At 41.6% G+C, this 16336-nt stretch overlaps 2 protein-coding genes and 1 pseudogene across 2 annotated transcripts; all 3 read left to right on the forward strand.

Annotated features, from left to right (window-relative positions):
• Positions 1-2366: 2366 nt before the first annotated feature.
• Positions 2367-5101, forward strand: LOC115566951 (tripartite motif-containing protein 16-like). Its single transcript, XM_030393038.1, has one exon. It carries the CDS (start codon positions 2480-2482, stop codon positions 4157-4159), a length of 1680 nt encoding a protein of 559 aa, XP_030248898.1. The 5' UTR covers positions 2367-2479; the 3' UTR covers positions 4160-5101.
• A 386-nt stretch (positions 5102-5487) lies between these two features.
• LOC115567794 (tripartite motif-containing protein 16-like) lies at positions 5488-6996 on the forward strand. Its single transcript, XM_030394638.1, has 2 exons — positions 5488-5520; positions 5660-6996. Exons 1-2 carry the CDS (start codon positions 5488-5490, stop codon positions 6707-6709), a joined length of 1083 nt encoding a protein of 360 aa, XP_030250498.1. The 3' UTR covers positions 6710-6996.
• Positions 6997-13275: 6279 nt separating this feature from the next.
• LOC115566955 (tripartite motif-containing protein 16-like) lies at positions 13276-15297 on the forward strand (annotated as a pseudogene).
• The last annotated feature ends 1039 nt before the right edge of the window (positions 15298-16336 follow it).

Consider the following 16336-nt stretch of genomic DNA (forward strand, 5'->3'; position numbering starts at 1 on the left):
GTGTGGGGCAATGGCCATTGCCGTCGTGAAATGACCACCCTGGTGGTCACTGATTTCACATGTGGGTGTAATATGCTCCAGACTCAAGGAATGTGTTTGTGTGTGTGTGTGTGTGTGATGTGATGCCAAATTAGAGAAGATGGTTAGTTGCATGCAGAGACTCTGAGTCTGTGTGAAGCATCATTCAACTATCGTTGAATTAACGTTGAAAAGCAAATTAGCAATAACCTGACCTGAGATCACAATAACACTCAAACAGTTGACAAACACATAAATTGAACACATATGCATTACATCAACCAGAGTTTAAAGTCCTGTCCTTAGCAGTTAGTCACTTTACACGTTCAGATTTCTGCAAACAGAACTTACAAAACGTTTATAAAGTATGATATTGAGAGACTGAGAGGACCAGAGTCCTGGGAGTGGTCAGTGAACACATCATACATTTATATGATCCCTTCTAGAAAACAGATCCTGTCAGTGTTTGACTATTAAATGTGATGTGTTTGTTCTGCTGCAATATGAATCGGACAGATTATAGAAATATGTATGAAGGTAGATTGGTGTCTTTATTATTCAATCAAAAAAAAGCTTGCTTCAATCAAAATATATATTTTCAATAAAAAAACCTTCACTTCAATCAAAAAAACCCTTTTCAATCAAAGAAAAAAGTGTTTGAATGCAAAAATATAGCTGAGACTCAAAAAAATGCATTTGAACACTGTTTTTCTTTGATTGAAAATGTTTTCTTTGATAGAAGTAAAGGTTTTTTTTGTTTGAAGCAACGTTTTTGATTGAAGTAATGTTGTTTTGTGTTTGGGCCATATTGTGGGTAGGACATTTGTGTCTTTATAATTCAATCAAAAAAGAAGTTGCTTCAAACAAAAAGAAATATTTTCTATAAAAAAAATCACTTCAATCAAAAAAAAAAATTTTCAATCATAGAAAAAAAGGTTTTGAGTGCAAAAAAATATTTGAGACTCAAAAAATTGCATTTGAACACTTTTTTTTTATTGGAAATGTTTTCTTTGATTGAAGTAATCTTTTTTGTGTTTGGGCCATATTATGGGTAGGACATTTGTGTCTTAATTATTCAATCCCAAAAAAGTTGCTTCAATCAAAAATAATATTTTCAATCAAAGAAAAAACTATTCAAATGCAAAAATAAAATTGAATCCCCCCCTAAAAATTAAAAAAAACAAAAAAACATTTGAAGTGTTGTTGCTTTTTATTGAAAATATTTTTTTCGATTTGAAGTGATTTTTTTTTTTTAATGAAGTGAAAAAAGTTTTGAAGTCGATTTTTTTTTTGATTGAGTTATTTTGACACAAACATCCCGCAGTGGGCGGGTGCTTCCCTATTGGTCAGACATGTTTGAGTGAAAAGTGTCTACACCAACAACGTCTTTCTGACAAGCAAGTCATGGCCGCCAGCAAGCCAGGGAGCAGTGGTGGAGTTGTTGTTAACTACAGCATTAAAATGATTGGTGTCATGTTATTATCCTACTCTGTTTGATATTTCGATTAAATATAAAGCTTGCTAACTTAGTTCACGTTGACTAATTTGTGTGATTGTGTTAGAAATCTAACGCCGTCATATTGTCAGGCAGGCTAGCTGATAACATTAGCCGATGACCCTGCACACTGAATGAATTGTTTATTTCACCTAAGTACAAAGGCTTGCTATGTGCTAGTGCTATGTTATGTTATGATAAGTAACATCATTAGTGGTCAAACAACAGTCCACAGGCCAACTGTTGCCCGCAGCGCTGCCTGTTTAGCAGCAACAGGTCATGCAGAGCCTGAGTCTATCTTCTCACACAGCGCAGTGGATTACTGCGGTCAAGCCAGCTGTGGTTCGCGTTTGCTTGGTCAAATCAGCCGCACGTTGTTTTCTATTGCGCGAATCTACTAACGTTTCTGGTAATTGTAATGAACCGCTCTGAAGAGCTGCTGGTAGTGACAGTGGGGCAGACTGCAGTCACACAGTCAGAACCGTGAAAATTACGATACTTTTACAGTAATTATTCCCGGTAATAAACAGAAGGTATCACGAAGGTATGCGTCCGGATTTCAAAGTAAAGGACGACAGAAAAAACTTAAGGATATTTCACCCAACTTTGACGTGGAATGAAAAGCTTATTTTCCATAAGTAGTCTATGATTCATATACTGCTGAACTGAGTACTTCCAAGACTACTTGCATGCATAATTTGAAGTACTTTTACTTTGATTGAAATTCACAGAGCTGATCCTCTTCCTGGAACGACTCTCAGCTTGATAAGCCCTCCCTCTTCTCTCAAACACAACAAGCTCCACCCTACACATGTATTTCCTTTTGAATCTGCGGTCTGAAGGAGGATGTATCTTAGCTGACAGGCCTCATTCACTGCACAAACAGATGCTGTTCTGATCAGAGCTCAAACCAGTTTCTGTTATCAAGAAGTGAAACTCATACGTTCGTAGACACTTAGAGGTGAAATGGCACAAAAAGGGATTCAGCTGAACCGAGAGACTTTCTCTTGTTCGATCTGTTTGGATCTACTGAAGGATCCGGTGGCTACTCCCTGTGGACACAGCTATTGCACCAACTGTATTAAAGACCACTGGGATGAAGAGGATGAGAAGAAAACCTACAGCTGCCCTCAGTGCAGGAAGAGCTTCACACCGAGGCCTGAGCTGCTGAAAAACACCATGTTAGCAGTTTTAGAGAAGGACCTGAAGAAGACTGGACTCCAAGCTGCTCCTGCTGATCTCTGCTATGCTGGACCTGAAGATGTGGCCTGTGATGTCTGCACTGGGAGGAAACTGAGAGCAGTTAAGTCCTGTCTGCAGTGTGTGGCCTCTTACTGTGAGAAACACCTGCAGCCTCATTATGAATCAGCTGCTTTCAAGAAACACAAGCTGGTGGAGCCGTCAGAGAAGCTCCAGGAGAACATCTGCTCTCGTCATGATGAGGTGATGAAGATGTTCTGTCGTACTGATCAGCAGTGTATCTGTTATCTCTGCTCTGTGGAGGAACACAAAGGCCACGACACAGTGTCAGCTGCAGCAGAGAGGACTGAGAGGCAGAGAGAGCTGGAGGGGAGTCGACACAACATCCAGCAGAGAATCCAGAACAGAGAGAAAGATGTGAAGCTGCTTCAACAGGAGGTGGAGGCCATCAATGGCTCTGCTGATAAAGCAGTGGAGCACAGTGAGAAGATCTTCACCCAGCTGATCCGTCTCATGGAGGAAAGACGCTCTGATGTGAAGCAGCAGGTCAGATCCCGGCAGGAAACTGAAGTGAGTCGAGTCAAAGAGCTTCAGGAGAAGCTGGAGCAGGAGATCACTGAGCTGAAGAGGAAAGACGCTGAGCTGAAGAAGCTCTCACACACAGAGGATCACAACCAGTTTCTACACAACTACCCCTCACTGTCAGCACTCAGTGAGTCTACACACTCATCCAGCATCAAGATCCGTCCTCTCAAGTACTTTGAGGATGTGACAGCAGCTGTGTCAGAGGTCAGAGACAAACTACAGGACGTCCTGAGACAGACGGGGACAAACATCTCACTGACAGAGACTGACGTGGATGTTTTACTGTCAAACCCACAACCAGAACCCAAGACCAGAGCTGACTTCTTAAGATATTCATGTGAAATCACACTGGATCCAAACACAGCAAACACTATGCTTTTATTATCTGAGGGGAACAGAAAAGCAACATTCATGAGGGATCATCAGTCTTATTCTAGACACCCAGACAGATTCACTGGCAAGTTTTTTCAGGTCCTGAGTAGACAGAGTCTGACTGGACGTTGTTACTGGGAGGTGGAGAGGAGAGGAGGAGTTTATGTAGCAGTCGCATACAAGAATATCAGGAGAACAGGGAGGACAGATGAATCTAAATTTGGACACAATGATAAATCTTGGTCATTAAGATATGACCTTAACAGGTATATGTTTTGGTACAACAAAGTCAAAACTCCCATCTCAGGTCCTCTGCCCTCCAGAGTTGGAGTGTACCTGGATCACAGTGCAGGTATTCTGTCCTTCTACAGAGTCTCTAACACCATGACTCTCCTCTACAGAGTCCAGACCACATTCACTCAACCTCTCTATGCTGGACTGAGGTTCTGTAACTTTGGAGCCACTGCTGAGTTGTGTAAACTGAAATAGACAGAAAAAATTTAAGGGACACTGAGTTAAATCATTCTCATGTTGTCTTCATGTCTGTCGCTGATTGTTGTGTCATGTCTTCATCTGTCAATCAAACTTTGTGGGAGGTACTTTGCCGCCTCCTGGTTTGTTGCTCTGTAAATGTTTGAGGTGTTTGTAGGTGACACTCCTTCCTGTGTCTGTTTAGCCACGGAGGCTCTCACTGCTCCTGATGAGGTTTGTTGACCTCCACTGATTCTTCTTGTTATTAAAATGTGATCGTCTCTGTGCTCTAACTGCATGTTGAATATTTGTACTGATGTATTTGTATGTTGTTGTTTCTCTTCCACTGCGTGAGTCTTCAGAGAGAAAGCAGCACACCTTCATTTATTGTAGATGTTTTGTTTTTGGAAGCTCATTTCTGCCAGTAAAATAGAAACAGAAATATGAAAACTCAACATCGAAATGAAAACACAATTATGAGATAATAAATTGACTTTTATCTCTAATAATAACTGATCATTATCACTTTTGATGTCATACTTTTGACTTTTTCTCTCATAATTATGTCTCACCATGACAATATTTTTATTCTCATGTTTCCGTCTGATTGTTTTTTCTTTTAGTGGCAGAAATCAGTTCCTGTACAGTTCTCACCACTTTGTACAGAATTCTTTAATTACATTTATTTGTCTGATCCACTAAATGTTGTTCTTGTCGTCTGTATCGATTTACAAATGAGGAACTATGAGGTTTTATAAAGCTGTAAATATCCTGATCATAATCAATAAGGAGATGATTGATGAATGTGATGTTGGTAGCTGAGATTCTGCTCAAACAAACTGTTCAGATGAAGTGAATCTGTTGATGAAATCACTGAACAAGAGTCAGTGAACAGACTTTACTGATGGGACGTGTGAACAAACTGAAGCTTCACATCATGAATAAACAAACATGAACAAAGTTTCTTCTTGTCGTCATTTCAGGGTTTCAAACAAAGCTGATGGAGAAAATATGAAAATGTGTGTGCGGCTCCACCTGCTGTTATTTTAATGGCAGAGGAAAATCTACACTGAATAACTTCTGCACACGTTTTAATATTTACCTTCACTTCAATGAGCCTCTGCAGCGTGATACCTTCTTTACAACATACAGAAGTGATATGCCGACATACTGCAGTATTGCTTCTTGTATAATACTATCAATACACTGCAGCCAGTATTCATGTTGTCACTGCACATGTGCTCTAAATGAACTCGCTGAATTAAGCATGTTTGCATTGTTCCCAAGAGTCGCATCAAGTAGAAACTTCAGAAAACTTTCTGCCATATTCACGTCATATCGTTCAAATGGTAATGTACTGCAGCCGAGAGGGAACAACTGTTTGTTTCATTCTATTTATCCACCTTATCATCAACCTACCGCTTAAAGGAGGAACATAAAGGCCACGACACAGTGTCAGCTGCAGCAGAGAGGACTGAGAGGCAGAGAGAGCTGGAGGGGAGTCGACACAACATCCAGCAGAGAATCCAGGACAGAGAGGAAGATGTGAAGCTGCTTCAACAGGAGGTGGAGGCCATCAATGGCTCTGCTGATAAAGCAGTGGAGCACAGTGAGAAGATCTTCACCCAGCTGATCCGTCTCATGGAGAAAAGACGCTCTGATGTGAAGCAGCAGGTCAGATCCCAGCAGGAAACTGAAGTGAGTCGAGTCAAAGAGCTTCAGGAGAAGCTGGAGCAGGAGATCACTGAGCTGAAGAGGAAAGACGCTGAGCTGAAGAAGCTCTCACACACAGAGGATCACAACCAGTTTCTACACAACTACCCCTCACTGTCAGCACTCAGTGAGTCTACACACTCATCCAGCATCAAGATCCGTCCTCTCAAGTACTTTGAGGATGTGACAGCAGCTGTGTCAGAGGTCAGAGACAAACTACAGGACGTCCTGAGAGAGAAACAGACAAACATCTCACTGACAGAGACTGAAGTGGATGTTTTACTGCCTCAACCAGAACCCAAGACCAGAGCTGACTTCTTAAGATATTCATGTGAAATCACACCGGATACATACACAGCACACAAAAAGCTGTTACTATCCAAGGGTAACAGAAAAGTATCATTAATGATTGGACAACAGTCTTATTCTGATCATCCAGACAGATTCACTGACTGGTCTCAGGTCCTGAGTAGAGAGAGTCTGACTGGACGTTGTTACTGGGAGGTGAAGTGGAGAGGATTTGGAGTTAATGTAGCAGTCGCATACAAGAATATCACCAGAACAGGGAGGACAAATGAATGTGCATTTGGATTTAATGAAAAATCTTGGTCAATGTATTGTGACAAAAACAGTTATAACTTTTGGTACAACAACATCAAAACTCCCGTCTCAGGTCCTCGGTCCTCCAGAGTTGGAGTGTACCTGGATCACAGTGCAGGTATTCTGTCCTTCTACAGCGTCTCTGACACCATGACTCTCCTCCACAGAGTCCAGACCACATTCACTGAACCGCTCTATGCTGGACTTTTGCTGTGTTGCGTTGGAGATTTTGCTGAGTTGTGTAAACTGAAATAGGCAGAAGACATTTAAGGGACACTGAGTTAAATCATTCTCATGTTGTCTTCATGTCTGTTGCTGATTGTTGTGTCATTTCTTCAGCTGTCAATCAAACTTTGTGGGCGGTACTTTGCCGCCTCCTGGTTTGTTGCTCTGTAAATGTTTGAGGTGTTTTTAGGTGACACTCCTTCCTGTGTCTGTTTAGCCATGGAGGCTCTCACTGCTCCTGATGAGGTTTGTTGACCTCCACTGATTCTTCTTGTTATTAAAATGTGAGCGTCTCTGTGCTCTAACTGCATGTTGAATATTTGTATTGATGTATTTGTATGTTGTTGTTTCTCTTCCACTGCGTGAGTCTTCAGAGAGAAAGCAGCACACCTTCATTTATTGTAGATGTTTTGTTTTGTGGAAGCTCATTTCTGCCAGTAAAATAGATACAGAAATATGAAAACTCAACATTGAAATGAAAACACAATTATGAGACGATAAATTGACTTTTATCTGTAATAATAATTGATCATTATCACTTTTGATGTCATACTTTTGACTCTTTCTCTCATAATTATGTCTCAACATGACAATATTTTTATTCTCAAGTTTCCATTTGATTGTTTTTTCTCTTAGTGGCAGAAATCAGCTCCCGTACAGTTCTCACCACTTTGTACAGAATTCTTTAATTACATTTATTTGTCTGATCCACTAAATGTTGTTCTTGTCGTCTGAATCGATTTACAAATGAGGAACTATGAGGTTTATAAAGCTGTAAATATCCTGATCATAATCAATAAGGAGATGATTGATGAATGTGTTGTTGGTAGCTGAGATTCTGCTCAAACAAACTGTTGAGATGAAGTGAATCTGTTGATGAAATCACTGAACAAGAGTCCGTGAACAGACTTTACTGATGGGACGTGTGAACAAACTGAAGCTTCACATCATGAATAAACCAACATGAACAAAGTTTCTTCTTGTCGTCATTTCAGGGTTTCAAACAAAGCTGATGGAGAAAATATGATAGTGTGTGTGTGGCTCCACCTGCTGTTATTTTAATGACAGAGGAAAATCTACACTGAATAACTTCTGCACACGTTTTAATATTCACCTTCACTTCGATGAGCCTCTGCAGTGTGATACCTTCTTTACAACACACAGAAGTGATATGCTGACATACTGCAGTACTACTTCTTGTATAATACTATCAACACAATGCAGCCAGTATTCATGTTGTCACTGCACATGTGCTCTAAATGAACTGTAGAACATTTGCTGAATTAACAAGAAGGTCCAAATAATGCAGAATGATGCAGAGACAGAGTTTCACAGAGTTTATAAAGTGTCTCCAGCTCAACAACTCACTAAACTGACACATTTGTTAAGGGAGTCTGGGGACTTTCTCCACGGGGACAAAGAAGTAGCCTATATTGTTACTGTTTAGTGTCTTTGTAACATGTGACATGTTTAGATCAATAACATGTTTCTTCTTTCATAAATGGAGTGTAAATGGTGAAATCAGTGTAAACAGTGTGTTCAAACAGCTGATCAATGTTGGCAGGTAAGACTTTAGCACTTTAGACACAGAAGCAGACAGGCTGGTACAGACATGCTGCCACAAACTGACACTTTTTACAAGGAGACAAACAACTTCAGCTGAAAGATTTAATGCTGAATTTACAACAAGGACACAATGAGTTACAATCTGTCACAGACACACTTTCATAATGTTTATAAAGTTTCTCCTCATGAACGAACTCTTAAAATTTAGAGATTTTTCAAGGGAGTCTGGTGACTTTCTTGACAGATGATCAAGAAGCAGCCTATATTGCAAAACTTTGATACATTCACATCAATAAAATGTTTTCTTTCATAAATGTTCTTTTTATGGTTCTTGCATTCAAGTCTGATGTTTTCATGCTACTAAACTACTGTGTGGTTCGGTTCAGAAAAAAGATACTTTGGGTTAAAATAACTGCGCTCAGGTGAGTGACATACAGTAGCTTACATCAGTTACTCACGTTAACTTACACAAATTCACTTTAAAACAAATCACGTTTGACTTTTGGTTACTGACGGGACACAAACCAGAGTCTCCGGAGAGAAAATCCACTGTGAGAGTCTCGTAAAGCAGATGTGGCCCCTGATGTCAGGAAATCTGATCTGTTTTCAGCCAAAAGTGTGGAAATAACATCTGCAGCCTGCCAGGCGACAAACACTGACGGTAACTGGGACGGACTGGATGTGAATGATTACTGGAGGGTCGGGACTGTATAAAGTCTCACCTGTCTGTGTGTCTGAGCTGTGAACCGGATCAGATCATAATCCAACATGTGTTCCTTCAGGAGGCTCCTCTGTGCTCTGGTTCTCACTCTGCTGCCTGTTTCTGTGGAGTCCTGGTCTGACGGCTGTGAGTCCCGTGTTTGTCTTTAGTACCATTGATGTTTAAAAACTGCCTCAGACGTTCCTGTTTACACGAAGCTGATGTGCTGCTGTTTCAGACCTGTCAGGTGCCGAGCTGACGCGACTCTACAACTCTAAAGTTTACAAAGCTGAGAGGATGAAGCAGCCGCTGGGCTCCAGTGCTGTCATTGTTGGACCACTGAGCCACTCTGGAGTCAGGTCAGTCCACAGTCCACTCTGAGCTGACATCATGTGTTTGTGCAGCATATTGAGTCAGCGGCGTCGTCTTCTTTGTTTCAGAGTGACGCTTGGTGACGAGTCCCAGTGGCTCATCCATAAAGGAGCTAACTTCGGCATCTCCTCCCAGACGGTGGTGACCACTGCTAAATACATGGGCTCTGACTGGAGGGTAAAGCCTCCTTATATTTTCCAGAAACACATTTTTATAATCAAAGAAACATTACCAATATCTGCTGTTTCTCTCCTCACAGGTCGTCCAAGAAGGGAACTTCCTGGGGAGGAAGACCGTCGGTGACTTTGTGGCGACCGGCGGCACCAACTACAATTTCCTCTTTGATAACTGTCACTGGGCCTCTATTCGCATGATGAATCAGTAAACATGAAAAGCTGAAGTTTATCTGCTGATCACATAATAAATGTGGAAACTCAAAGAAGACTTGTGTCATTTTTGTTCCGTACCTGTTGAAACTGGAGCTACAATGTGCTGCACAAAACAAAACAGGATACAATATATCAGATCAAAGACAGTGAATCACAGAAGAGAAACGTGAAATGCAATAAAAAAGTGGATGCATGTTCTCTCCGCCCTTTCTTTGGTTTTGCATCCTGGTCCTGGATTTGGTCCTGGTCCTGGTCCTGGTCCTCCCTCGTCATCAGCACATTCACATTTAACTGATCCTCTAGTCGGTGTCCTCGACCAGAGGCCTCAGATCTGGAGTCGGTCCCTGGGTGTGAACTGCTCCCTCAGGATGCATTTGCTAGTTTCAACATGTTGGACAATAAACCTTGTTTAAACACGGTTAAACACGGTCAGAATATCCTGTGCTGACTGCTTCTTTTGCTCATGTCTTGTTTGATAAAAAACACGATTTGGAGGTTAACAAGGTTCAAAAGTTGATTTTCATTGGAGGGGTCCAACACTGTGGAGCACTGATGTTAAGTCTCCTGTTGTAACTGTACAAAGACCTGAATATAAAGTGTCACCCAGTCTGAACATCCAGCAGACGCAGTACTGTCAGCGTCTCATTGGACCTTGCTGCTGCAACCAGAATCTCTTTATTCAGAAGTAATGCAAATGCAATTCTGGGAGCTTTTGGGAAGCACCTGAAGTCAAAGATGTCCTTAAACCCCAAATTCAAGTGAAGGGAGTTAAAGTCAAAGTTTTCTGAGGTTTTTCTGATGTGATGAAATCTGGGTATATTCACTGTGTGGAAACATCAGCTGCAGCCTGCCAGGTGACCCGTGATGGTACTCATTAACAGAGCAAGAGGACGTAAATACTGAGCAGGTCCAAACAGGGAGGAGAGTCTGGACTCTATAAATTCTGTCCAAGCTGTGAAACAAAGCAGACGTCTGCATTTGCTCCAGGTCGGTGTATATTTCAAGATTTCAGAGGCAAATAAGCTTTTTATGTCTCTACATTTCTGTGACTGCTTCAGAAGTTTAACTGCAGACATCACCACAATCACATGAATCTACTTCCTGATCTTTGCCGCTGTGTGAGTCACTCTGTAGAAGTCTTGCATGTTCACAGTACAGGTGGAGGATGACAATGGTGAGGTTTTCTGTCCTTAGTAAGAGACACAGTTTCACAACGTTGACAAAGTTTCTCCTCACATAACAACTCTTAAAATTGAGAGATTTTTTAATGGAGTCTGGTGACTCTCTCTACAGATGACAAAGAAGTAGCCTAACTTGTTTACTGTTAACTGTATTTGGAAAGATTTGACATGTTCACATCGATAAAATGTTTTCTTCCTTTAATGTTGTTGTTGTGGTTCTCGTATTTGAGTCTGATGTTTTCATGCTACTTTCTACTTCTACTACATCACATCTCTGAGGGAAATACTTTACTTTGTACTTGACTACATTTCTCTGACAAGAGAGTCGTGGGAGTGGTCAGTGAACACATCATACATTTATATTATCTCCTCTAGAAAACAGACCCTGTCAGTCAAGGACGAAATTTTGATTTCAGAGGTAGGGGGGACACAAGTTTTTATAATAAAACTCCAACTCTTTCAGTTCACTGTGTTTTCTACTAGTTCTTCTAGTTTTCTTTTGCTATTTTTAAGTTTACTGTTCCCTTTTTTGGTTTGACTGGTTGTGAAGCATGTAGCAAAACATTATTACCCAATTCTGTGTTTCACCTTGTTAGTCAACTTCACTTCAACTCAGTACCACCAATGTTACACTTATTTTTGGAATATATGGTAAACAGACCTCATTTTATAGAAGAAAAAACTTAGTTTCACAATTCTCATGAGTTTGGATGTATAAAATCACATTTGTAATCCGAGGTTTTATTGTATTTTTCCCTAAATCTTTCATTGTTGGTGTTTTTTTAAACAGTTGTGGCCTTTCAACATAAAAATAATAAATAAAAATAAGTGTATCTCTTTGGCATTAAAGGGATATTCTGGTGTATATCTGGTGTTCTGGTGGGATGTTCTAATTTACGGAGTTTTATCAACCTCAGAAACGACCGCACGACAACAATACACTGCAGTAAATGGATCCAAATATAAACCGCCACCAAGAAGCCACAAATAATGCTCAGAACAGCACCAAACTTCAGCAACAGTACAAATAGGGTCTCAGCACATAGTCCGGGGCATCTGACCTCCGCTAGCTTAGCTAGTGATTAATAATAATGATAATAATGATAATAATAATAATGATAATATTACATTTTATTTATCAGCACTTTCAATAAAACTCAAAGACACTTTACAAGATTATTGAGAGCTTTGTAACTGATGAGGAGGATCTTGAAGTGGATATGCTGCTTTATTGGGAGCCAGTGAAGGTGTTGCAGGACGGGTGTAACGCATTTCTTTGAGTACCGTAAATTACCAAACAATAGCTGGGTTTCAATTATCCGCAGGGGAGGACAGCAACAGGGCCAGGCTGCCTGGTGGAGGGAGGAAGAGCTTGAGATAAACATGCGAGAATGAGTTATCAGCAAACAGGCAGGCAACGAGAGAGTGTCCCGCAAAATGATCAGGGCGACGCCGAAACAAATGTATGCCACCGTGAGTGACAGCACAGATGAGGAGTTTCCTCCGCCGCAACAACTTCACTTGCAGAAGACGCACAACTGTTGAATTAAACGCCGGGTCTGTTAAGTGACTGAAACAAATAAACCAAACACACACACACGCAATCACGAACGCACGTACGCACATGGACACCAATTCAAACGTTAATGTAAATGAAACCTCTGATGTTACAATCCTTCTAGCTGACATGACCCAAACAGAACAAATGCCCAACTTACAGTGGCATATTAATAAGGACTCCTGGGCAACTATCAGACTGGTGTGCAAGCAAGATGGACTGACAGCGGGGACGGCCAATCACACAAGAAACGGCAGAGCCAATCGAGGAGCTTGTGGGCGGGTCTAAACTCAGGGAAATGGGCTTCAGCTTGAGCGGCCGCTTTCCGCTTCATCCTAGTGCATTACGCGTCTTTATTAAATATAGCGTAACGTGGTTTTTGGACGGTAAAAACTGCAGGGGACCAAAACAGCCTTTTGAAAAAGTGCATGGTCCCCTGTGTCCCCCCCCCAAAAAATTACGTCCGTGCTGTCAGTGTTTGACTATTAAATGTGATGTGTTTGTTCTGCTGCAATATGAATATCGGACAGATTTTAGAAATATGCAGCCATCAACAAAGTCTGCAGAGCCCAGAAGTATTTTACAACAAAAAAGAAATGTTTTCAGATGTGGAGCAGGTTTTAACTGAGGCTTCATTGTAAATTATTCACAGAGCTTCTCCTCTTCCTGGTATGACTTTCAGCTTGATAAGCCCTCCCTCTTCTCTCTGCTCACGAACACAACAAGCTCCACCCTGCACATGGGTTTCCTTTTAAATCTACAGTCTGAAGGAGGGTGTAACTGAGCTGACGAGCCTCATTCACTGCACAAACACACGCTGTTCAGATCAGAGTTCAAACCAGCTTCAGTTATCAGGAAGTGAAACTCAGACGGTCGTCGACACCGAGAAGTGAAATGGCACAAAAAGGGATTCAGCTGGACCGAGAGACTTTCTCTTGTTCGATCTGTTTGGATCTACTGAAGGATCCGGTGACTACTCCCTGTGGACACAGCTACTGCACCAACTGTATTAAAGACCACTGGGATGAAGAGGATGAGAAGAAAACCTACAGCTGCCCTCAGTGTAGACAGATCTTCCAATCAAGGCCTGTCCTGCTGAAAAACACCATGTTAGCAGTTTTATTGGAGGAGCTGAAGAAGACTGGACTCCAAGCTGCTCCTGCTGATCTCTGCTATGCTGGACCTGAAGATGTGGCCTGTGATGTCTGCACTGGGAGGAAACTGAGAGCTGTCAAGTCCTGTCTGCAGTGTGTGGCCTCTTACTGTGAGAAACACCTGCAGCCTCATTATCAATCAGCTGCTTTCAAGAAACACAAGCTGGTGGAGCCGTCAGAGAAGCTCCAGGAGAACATCTGCTCTCGTCATGATGAGGTGATGAAGATGTTCTGCCGTACTGATCAGCAGTGTATCTGTTATCTCTGCTCTGTGGACGAACATAAAGGCCACGACACAGTGTCAGCTGCAGCAGAGAGGACTGAGAGGCAGAGAGAGCTGGAGGGGAGTCGACACAACATCCAGCAGAGAATCCAGGACAGAGAGGAAGATGTGAAGCTGCTTCAACAGGAGGTGGAGGCCATCAATGGCTCTGCTGATAAAGCAGTGGAGCACAGTGAGAAGATCTTCACCCAGCTGATCCGTCTCATGGAGGAAAAGACGCTCTGATGTGAAGCAGCAGGTCAGATCCCAGCAGGAAACTGAAGTGAGTCGAGTCAAAGAGCTTCAGGAGAAGCTGGAGCAGGAGATCACTGAGCTGAAGAGGAAAGACGCTGAGCTGAAGAAGCTCTCACACACAGAGGATCACAACCAGTTTCTACACAACTACCCCTCACTGTCAGCACTCAGTGAGTCTACACACTCATCCAGCATCAAGATCCGTCCTCTCAAGTACTTTGAGGATGTGACAGCAGCTGTGTCAGAGGTCAGAGACAAACTACAGGACGTCCTGAGAGAGACATGGACCAACATCTCACTGACAGTGACTCAAGTGGATGTTTTACTGCCTCAACCAGAACCCAAGTCCAGAGCTGACTTCTTAAGATATTCATGTGAAATCACACCGGATACATACACAGTACACAAAAAGCTGTTACTATCCAAGGGTAACAGAAAAGTATCATTAATGATAGGACAACAGTCTCATTCTGATCATCCAGACAGATTCACTGACTGGTGTCAGGTCCTGAGTAGAGAGAGTCTGACTGGACGTTGTTACTGGGAGGTGAAGTGGAGAGGAGCAGGAGTTAATGTAGCAGTTGCATACAAGAATATCACCAGAACAGGGAAGACAAATGAATGTGCATTTGGATTTAATGAAAAATCTTGGTCAATGTATTGTGACAAAAACAGTTATAACTTTTGGTACAACAACATCCAAACTCCCGTCTCAGGTCCTCCGTCCTCCAGAGTTGGAGTGTACCTGGATCACAGTGCAGGTATTCTGTCCTTCTACAGCGTCTCTGACACCATGACTCTCCTCCACAGAGTCCAGACCACATTCACTCAGCCTCTCTATGCTGGACTTTTGCTGTGTTGCGTTGGAGATTTTGCTGAGTTGTGTAAACTGAAATAGACAGAAGACATTTAAGGGACACTGACTTAAATCATTCTCATGTTGTCTTCATGTCTGTCACTGATTGTTGTGGCATTTCTTCAACTGTCAAACTTCGTGGGCGGTACTTTGCCGCCTCCTGGTTTGTTGCTCTGTAAATGTTTGAGGTGTTTTCAGGTGACACTCCTTCCTGTGTCTGTTTAGCCACGGAGGCTCTCACTGCTCCTGATGAGGTTTGTTGACCTCCACTGATTCTTCTTGTTATTAAAATGTGAGCGTCTCTGTGCTCTAACTGCATGTTGAATATTTGTACTGATGTATTTGTATGTTGTTGTGTCTCTTCCACTGTGCTCACCCATATTTTAGCACTGTCCAAATTATGCTGAAATGTATATTGCACATTTATGAATTATTGTCAACGGTACATTGCCTCACACGGGGCGCCATTATATTATAAATTGCCTCACACGGGGCACCCTTTTTTTTTACAATTGTGGTGCATTAAAAGACAAACATGAACAAAGTTTCTTCTTGTCGTCATTTCAGGGTTTCAAACAAAGCTGATGGAGAAAATATGAAAATGTGTGTTTGGCTCCACCTGCTGTTATTTTAATGACTGAGGAAAATCTACACTGAATAACTTCTGCACACGTTTTAATATTTACCTTCACTTCAATGAGCCTCTGCAGCGTGATACCTTCTTTACAACATACAGAAGTGATGTGCTGACATACTGCAGTACTACTTCTTGTATAATAATATCAACACACTGCAGCCAGGATTCCTGTTGTCACTGCACATGTGCTCTAAATGAACTCGCTGCATTAAGCCTATTTATATTGTACATAACAAAAGTAGCACCTCATTTTATCTGGTGTGCCTGAATATGAATGTTTGTTGTCTTTTCACAGAGAAAGAATGAAATACATATAGAACATTTGTTGAATGAACAAGAAGGTCCAAATAATGCAGAATGAGTCAGAGACAGAGTTTCACAGAGTTTATAAAGTGTCTCCAACTCAACAACTCACTAAACTGACACATTTGTTAAGGGAGTCTGGGGACTTTCTCCACGGGGACAAAGAAGTAGCCTATATTGTTACTGTTTAGTGTCTTTGTAACATGTGACATGTTTAGATCAATAACATGTTTCTTCTTTCATAAATGGAGTGTAAATGGTGAAATCAGTGTAAACAGTGTGTTCAAACAGCTGATCAATGTTGGCAGGTAAGACTTTAGCACTTTAGACACAGAAGCAGACAGGCTGGTACAGACATGCTGCCACAAACTGACACTTTTTACAAGGAGACAAACAACTTCAGCTGAAAGATTTAATGCTGAAT

The sequence above is a fragment of the Sparus aurata genome, chromosome 17 (genome assembly GCF_900880675.1).
Source record: "Sparus aurata chromosome 17, fSpaAur1.1, whole genome shotgun sequence".
Classification (NCBI taxonomy): Eukaryota; Metazoa; Chordata; class Actinopteri; order Spariformes; family Sparidae; genus Sparus; species Sparus aurata.